This window comes from Euwallacea similis, chromosome 9 (assembly GCF_039881205.1).
Source record: "Euwallacea similis isolate ESF13 chromosome 9, ESF131.1, whole genome shotgun sequence".
Classification (NCBI taxonomy): Eukaryota; Metazoa; Arthropoda; class Insecta; order Coleoptera; family Curculionidae; genus Euwallacea; species Euwallacea similis.
Window position 1 is genome coordinate 1,596,328 of NC_089617.1, and position 8,390 is coordinate 1,604,717.

Genomic DNA, 8,390 nt, shown 5'->3' on the forward strand with positions numbered 1-8,390 from the left:
CGGCGAAAGTTATTATTTGTTGGCTCAACTTCTTCGCTTGTTTGCGAGGGTATGATATAATTACTATAGTCAGCGATTTTAATTGCGAGAAGTGGAGAAATACCGAGTAGAGAACGAAAATGAGATGGAGAAGGAGAAATTTGCCTTGACTTCACCTACTTTCAAGTTTAACACGCCCCAAGTTCCGTAAGACACGCCCTTCAGGCTTAATCTAGCGTCCTGATACCGGAGGTGGAGTCATTAATTTCGCTCTCGAAATGACATTTAAGGGCGGAGTTAATGTTAAGCGATTGTTTGTAAAATCAGTATTGGCGCAATTTGTGTGAAATTATGTTTACAATCTCAAAAAATGTCACTCAAAAAGTATTCTCCGATACAGAATAAAATGCGTTGCATAGTTTTTTTAATTGGGAAATTAGGATTTTGTATATGGCAGTTTTTATGAACAGTTTGAGATATTCAGGAGTTTAGAGCTATTATTAAAAATCGATACCTACCTAGTATTGAAAAAAATGCAGCCCTAAATTCCAGAAATTTTTTATCAAAAAGCGGTCATTTGACTAGAAAAAGTGCGCATTCCTATCTGCTTTAATTCGAGAGTTTTTATACAATTTTTTACATCCCAGTTTTTATGAAGATTTTGGGAAATTTAAGAGGGTTAAGCGATGATTGTAAAAAATCAGTCTGACCCAATTATGAAACAATGAGGCCTTTAGCCTCCGGAAATATTAATTCGAGTACTCTTTCGCATAGAAAAAAGTGTGCGTGTTTAGCTACTTTAATTGAGAAGTTATGATTTTTTTAATATCCGAAGCTCCAATAGGAACTTACGATTTCCAATGCATTGTAGGCCTTTATTTATTATCTTCCTCAAACTTTCAACAGTAATAATAACTGCTAAAAATAGGCAGCAAAGCCCGAATTAAGCTCCGCAATCCCATCATAAACTTGTGTTTAAACACGCGAGCCTGCCACAAAGGACTTCCTCCTCGAACTCGAAGTTATAAATTCGCATTATAACCCTGCGAAAATGGCGCTGCAAACTTTCAGCTGACTTTCTGTTTTCATATCGTTATGGCCCGCACAAAAATGCCGAAACTTGCTTACCACCGAAACTCTCGCTTAGTTTAATTGCCCGTTATTGTTACGAGGTTTGTTTGGTTGCCTAATTAATGCCCAGCCCTAACGGGACGCGGAAACTGTCCCTAATAAGTGCTTCCAAACGTAAGTGGCATCTCGATATGGGAACGTGCTCGACTGGCAAATTTGGCTAATTTGAATGTGTTTGGGACAGTGATTTCAGCACGTACAGGGCCTTGGCTAAGAGCCTGCAATTTTGAAATGTTTTAGTTAAGGGGGCGTAACGAAGATGAAGAGGCGTGACCGAGGGCGCGCCAGCCGGTAGGTGAACCAATGCCAAGTAAATAGCACATTTAATCTTGTGCACGAGACTGAGGGCGGAACCAAGCCACGTAACTCCAACCTCTAACCTTAGCGGGGTGTGTCTGTGGATAGATACGAGTAACACTAAATAATTAATTTATTAAAGTCTCAACTCTGAAACTTTCTCACACGAGTTCCCATTATCCTTCTCAGCCATTTGTCACCGAGCCCTTGCATCTGCAGTTTCCTTTTCATATCGCAGAGCGTGCTTCGCATTTGTCTGTCTCATTGTTCGCAAGTTTCGCAATCTCAGCCTCCCTGGGTTGCGTTTAGGCCCCGCCAACAAATATTTGCATCCCAGCTAATTTACTTACCGGAGCCCCAAAAAGGCTTTGAAAGCTATCGGATTGTAAAGCGTGCGCTTTTGTGCGCCCTCAGGAGTCGTATGAAAAGGAACGGGCCAATTAGTGGGGAACAAAAAGTGTACAAAGCTATTCCGATTAATGGACGAGATTTAATAATTCATCAAGATCATCTGGAGTGAATTGAGTGCAAAACAAAGCCGAAGGAGGATACCTGGAATTGCTAACTGCCTAAGCAGTAATGAAAGATGAAAGAAAGCACATTTCTTTACATTTATGAATATTCTAATTTAAAATGGAAACCCCGCTCCTTAAAAATTGCCGCGCCTTAATTCCTCCCCTTTTATTTCGAAGTCACTCCTACAATACCCAGAAGGTACTCCGCCTACTACAACAACAAACTGCACTTTCCAGAAATAACCAACTTTGCATCAAAAACCTACATAGCTCTGATAAGCTATAGCCAAACAATCAAGGAAAACAAACAGAAATTTGAATAAAAAGAGCTGCCAAAAGCAAAAAGACCAACTTTCCCGCTTCTTTCGGTCCAGAGTTGCCAGTCAGCGGTATTTGTTTGTCTAATGCTCTCATACGTCCTGAGGGAAATCAAGGGAAGCTTCCGAAAGGGAGCTTCCAATTAAATTTTAGCTTGTGGTTCGTCTACGATGCAGTTTAAGAGAAAAAAAGTGGCAACAAGGAGATTGTATTGCGATAAGTTGAAGGGGTGGTGAAGTTTTCGGTGGGTGGACTTATAGCCCAAAAGAGCTGGGATTGTCTTACGTTTGGTTCAAAGGGCGTGGCGAGCATGTTATTGGTGAAGGCTGGTCAATGGCTTGAATTGGAAGTATATAGGCGGAAAAGGAAAATTGCATGGGCGGAGTTATACGAAGAATGCTTAGAGCTCACCCCAGTATAGTTTCAAGGAAATGGCCTTGTAAGATAGCGTAAGAAGAGGATTCTAGTGAGAGGGTTAATTATGCGGAGAGGGCGGAGCCAAATTTGAAACTTTCTAAACTTGTTCTAATTGGTTATATCGAGTTAGAAAGAAGTCGCTTTTTGTAATTATTTTTATTTAATCAATACTACTATTACTTAAAAAATTTAATAATAGTTATAAGAAAAATTGTTGCGGATATTTTGAAATTATTGGAAAATATGGAGCGTGTCTCAAAAGAGTGTGGCATTCCTATTTTTTTTAACATACCGGTAAAGAGTTTTACTCCTCCTTCAAACTCATAATGTTGCATCTCCTTACTAAGCGTTTTGATTGGTTTTTAGTTGGGTTGCAGGCACAAGTGTGGGAATTATTTTCAGATAAATATTGGTTCTCAAACATACAGTTTTTCCTTCTAGTTATGAAACCTCTATGGGTGGAGGCAATATTAAATTAAACCCTGCCCACCTTCCAATTAACAGTTGAATTCTCTTACTATAGGGTGAAGCGACAGTATGCCCCTCCCTCGGACCAATTAAATGCTGGGTTTTCCCATTTAGGATTTCACTTGATTCTTGTCGGCAGAGCACTTTCCTGAAACCTCTGATTATGCACTTCTCCCAATACCTACTCCTTTACAATTAATACATCTAAATCACTGGCATTCTTTGGACTTTCAAATGAGGATTTAAGCCCGATTCGCAGAGGGGATTCTCTCGAATGCAAAGCGAGGGGTAGAGTAGAGGCAGAAGGAGGCACATGAAGCCGCTTATAATTGGGACTGCTGCAATGAATATTAATAGCTCAAGCCCTGCCGGAATGCCGTCTTAAAGCCTACAAACTGTTGCTCGCACGTATCTCTCCTCTCGGCTGATTAATATCTCGGGAACGGGACGCCCCCGCAGGCACGTACCGGCGCCCCGTTTTTCATTTATCGACTTACGCTTTTTAGTCGCCGAGTACATTTCGTGAAAAAGACGAATCAGCAGCAGCGGAGACCGCTTTAAGGGCCCCATTCTGGAGATATATGCACCAGATATATCACCCCAAAGTTCTCCTTGGAAGTGCGCACTGTCTGCAACTTTAATCTCCTTTGCTATGCAGGTGTTCAGTTGGCTTTCATTAAATAAAATAGAACACTGTAATCTCTATAATTCAATATTTACATTCCTACAACCTCTAATGGCGGCAGTAATTAGCCCCATTGGAGTTTGTCTCAAGGGGAAACGTTTTGTTTGATAAATGGCAATATCGCTCATGTGCTTTATGGCAGCACGCGAGCCTCAAAAGGGTATTATTGTACTTATTTTTGTTGCACAACGGTGGGTCCCCTCATAACGCTTTAAAATGAATAATAAGCCTATATTTTAAATACAGCATTTTGTTTTTTTAAATAAATAATTCTGAAAAAGATCGTTTTAGCTCCGCACCAAATTTTCTGCAACACGAAGATGTACCCACCCAAAATTCGTATGATTCTTGGTCGTGACGCCCCTGTTTTATACCAATAGTGGGAAGCCACTCCCATTTGACCAATTAGAAGCTGCACAGGGCGTGCTACGCTTGACCTTGTCCCTTTATATATTTAGAACCTATTTAGGCAGTTCCATGAATACGTTTAGCTCCGCTCTTCTATGTCTGGTCGAATAAACGGCAAATTATGAAATATATTCATTTAGGATGCATTTAAGTCAGTGGCGTGACTAGTTCTTCAGAATAATTAAAAATTTTTGTAAAGTATATTAACATAATGATACTCTTGAAATTTTAATTTTCTTCACTTCCTCTTGGCACTACACTGATGTACTTTCAATTTACTTGCAAATTACAGTGTTAGTATGAAATTTTTTGAAGATTCAAGACGTATTTAAGTCGGTGTTGTGCGCAGTCCTTCAGAATAGTTATGAATTTTCTAAAAGTGAGATAAATGAAATTTTCTTTTAATTTTTTAATAGAAAATTTAGTCAACGGAATTCAATCAATCAAGGGGTGTTCAATCAAATTTTAATCCAAGCACGATTCCCTGTTGCCTTCGCTGCAGCCAAAAATAGAAAGGATATGGCCTCAGCATTGATAAAGGGGTGTTACCTCTACTTCCATGAAAAACAAAGGGCATACTTTGACGTCTTGACATCGGCTCACATAGAAACAAGTAAGTGGAGGATTTAAGATGACCATGTCTCCTGCTAAGAATGGGAGTGTTGTAAAAAGAAGTTTTTAGATTGAGCGAGAAATCAAGTCCTTCCCAAAGCTTAGTTTATTGGGGTTTTTAGAAGCAACTTTCTGAGTAGAGCAATTAAAAATCGTTTAAACACAATTCTCGTTCCTTTATGTGCAGATATTAAGTTGGTGCCATAAATTTAATTTGCGAAGTGGCCCTCAGGGCTGCGAATTCTTAATTTTATCCTATACCGATTTTTTCCCTATTCTAGATCTCTTGAATTTGCTATAAGAGAAACAATGGAAGCTTTAAAAGGAAATGAACTGTGGGCATCGGAAACTGGATTCGTTCAAGTATTTGCCTTACAATTATTTTTTTTGCTCAGCTTTCGCCGGTTATTATTTCATAATTAAAGCCTGCATTCTTCCGTTAATGATATCAAAACAGGGAGTCATTAAAAGTTCGCTTTTTCCTTCGTCTTCCTCGGCCGAAACTCGAACTTTTGTGCATGTTTTTGTATTTTAATGTGAACAGTTTTTTGCTCCTTTGAAACTGACACTGACACGGGTTGAACCCATTGAAGTGGAAGAAAATTGTTTCAAATTTTAAATTTGTCTTTAGTCCGGATATCGGAGTTTAAGGGATAGGCTCCACCTACTTGAATGTCAGCGTATTTAAAAACTTCAAGATTCATCCCAATTCGCATCCCTTGTGGGAGAGAGAGTGGTCACGTCTCTGTGCTAATATACAAACCACGCACTTAATTGCCCTTACTATCTATTTTTACCAAAATGCAAGCGACGCTCCTCTTTCAGGGCCCCAAGGCTGCACTCCTTCATTCAATCTCAAGCCATGCCTCTTCTATTTCGGGTTGCAGCAACGGGAACTGAGAGGCGTGGTTCCCTTCAAGGCTTCGCCCACAGTGACCACACCCCTTTATTAACTCATAAACCAATCCCTTAATCCTCTAGGATTCAGCGATGGATATTAGGAAGCGTAGTTAGCGCAAATGCTCCGCCCATTTACTAATCATTCGGCCACGTCTCTCTGGCTCCATAGCCCTAGATATCTTGGAACAAATTTAATTATAAACTTGTTATTCATAAAACAAACTTCATTAACTCGATGGGAATCAGACCCCGGCATGCGGTTTTAGCATACTATAATTATTATTGGTCGATTTGTGGACAAGCGTAAATGCGGGGTCCCATTAAGTAAAAATGCACACACTTGGCGCCTCATTACCTTTTCTAATTGTCCCTTGGAACAATAGCGATACAAATCGAAATAGCGTCGCCGCTCACTTGTTACATAACATTACATGCCAAGATGCGTTTCAACCATTTTGTGTGGCTGATGATGGTGACCGTAACGCTGGCCAAGCACCCCGATGAGAATCTTTCAATTGTAAGTTTTTTTCTCACCTGGCCTTGCGATTATGACCGGTTTGCAGACTCAACTGATCCGAAGACGAGGGTATGCAGCGGAGACTCATATAGTGACGACCACGGATGGATATATGCTGAAGACTTTCAGAATCCCCCAGGGACGCAACGCCACCTCACCCAAAAAGGTGGCTCTTTTGGCTCACGGTTTAGCATCATCTGCAGACGATTGGGTCACCCTAGGGCAAGACGCCTTGCCTTATTCGCTCGCAGACAATGGCTTTGATGTCTGGTTATTCAACGCCAGAGGTACTAGGCACGGGCGCAGCCATCAGACAATGGATCCTGATCAAGACGCCAGCAAATTCTGGAACTTTTCGTGAGTTTCAGTTGTTTAATCAAAGTCGGCTCGAAGATAAAAAGTCTTAGGTGGGATGAAATTGGAGTTTACGATGTACCAGCCAATATAGAATATATTCTGGAGAAAACTGGGGCTGCAAAATTGTATTATGTAGGGCACTCCCAGGGTTGCACTGCGTTATTCGTAATGATGTCCCAAAGGCCTGACATGAGGGAAAAAGTGTTAGTGGCCTCGCTTCTGGCGCCTGCCGCTTACTTTGAGGATGTCAAGGATACCATGCTTTTGAAGATGGCCTCCTTGTTGTATTCGGTAAGTGGTTGCTGTGGGCAAAGAGATTACAGTAGGACAGCCTATAGAGTATGCTACCAGAACCACTCACCAACAAGAGTAAGATGGACTCTGTTTATTAACATGAGACCAAGTCTAGCAACTTTGTTATGTTGATTTAGGCAAAATCAGTAGGCTGGCCTACAGAATATGCCACCAGCAGCTTCCTACAAAACAAGGAAGACGCATTCTCAACAACCAAACATTAGATTGTGTTAAAGCTACCCCTTCGTCGCTGTGCGAGCCATCTTCTTGAAGCTCTCCAATATTGATTTTTGCCTAACTGAGTAGGCAAGCCTGCAGAACATTCATCCAAGGCCTTACTGCCATCAGATGGAAATTTATGTTAGTTTCCGCGACTTCAACAATGTTAGACCAATCCACATAAACCTAATCTTACCAGGTCATCCTACAGAATAACCACCAATACAGTTATTACCAGAATTAGACCTCTCCAAGACTTTTAGATCTCACAAGCTTGATGCAACATTCCTAATTTCTCTTTCAAACTTCCAGCCTTACGCCCGCAACGTCATTTTCTACGAATTCCCCCCCAAAACAATCTTTTACACCAACGACTTGGCCAAAGAGCTCTGCTCCTTTCCCGGTCTAAGTCTCTTCTGCTACAACGCCATTTATTTCGGCGTACAGTTGAAGGACCACCCCATTGACCAGTCTCTAGTGCCCATCATCGCCCAGCATGCGCCCAGCACTTTCTCCACCAAGCAGATCCATCACTATACGCAAATAATGGAGACTGGGGAGTTCAAACGGTTCGATTATGGTTCGAAAGGGAATTCTAAGAGATATGGGACCAGGAAGGCGCCCAAGTACAATTTGTCGGTGATCACCATGCCCACGGTGATTTTCTATGGTACTGGGGACTATTTGGCGAGTCCGAAGGTAGATTTTTGATGGGGTTAAAGGGAGCGTTAATGGCGTTTTTGTAGAGTGTGAAGAGGGTAGCTGCGGAGATAACCAATAGCGAGAAGACGGTGATCGAGGTGCCTTACGCTGGATTTGACCACATTGACTTCTTATGGGCTAGAAACGTGAAGCAGCTGGTGTATGATAAGACTTTGGAGGTTTTTAAAAGGAATTTTGGAAAACCATAAAATAGGCAAATTCAATGTTAGTCTCAAATAAAAAAAATTAAAGCCCTCATTTATAAACTGGTTTTCTTTGCCCAGTCCTGCAGAACCAAATGCCGCGGCTTGTTAAGCCTCTGCATGAGTATGAAGTTTTGTATAACTTGAAGTGACAAATGTTACGATTTCGTACTACTTTGAGCAATGGAGTTTAAAACATTTTAAATCAGTCTTCTGCCTTTGGGGGTTTTCCACATATAGTAACTGATATTCGGCTTCAACTGACGAAAAAGGCGAGTTGATAGCGCAGTTACCTCTCGAAATATATAGCTTCAGTTACTCGGTCGACTTCAAAATTTAACTCTACCTTGAACTGAGGAAAGTTGCTG

The 8,390-nt window shown here is 41.0% G+C and overlaps 1 protein-coding gene across 1 annotated transcript; it reads left to right on the forward strand.

Annotated features, from left to right (window-relative positions):
- Positions 1–6,199: 6,199 nt before the first annotated feature.
- LOC136411034 (lipase 1-like) lies at positions 6,200–8,028 on the forward strand. Its single transcript, XM_066393439.1, has 5 exons — positions 6,200–6,247; positions 6,294–6,604; positions 6,655–6,895; positions 7,430–7,816; positions 7,864–8,028. The coding sequence occupies exons 1-5, from the start codon at positions 6,200–6,202 to the stop codon at positions 8,026–8,028; spliced, it is 1,152 nt and encodes a 383-aa protein (XP_066249536.1).
- Positions 8,029–8,390: the final 362 nt, after the last annotated feature.

Coding starts and splice junctions, on each gene's coding strand:
- LOC136411034 (XM_066393439.1), top strand. CDS start 6,200: ATGGTGACCGTAACGCTGGCCAAGCACCCCGATGAGAATCTTTCAATT. Junction 6,605..6,654: donor AGCAAATTCTGGAACTTTTC/GTGAGTTTCAGT, acceptor AAAAAGTCTTAG/GTGGGATGAAATTGGAGTTT. Junction 6,896..7,429: donor TGGCCTCCTTGTTGTATTCG/GTAAGTGGTTGC, acceptor TCAAACTTCCAG/CCTTACGCCCGCAACGTCAT.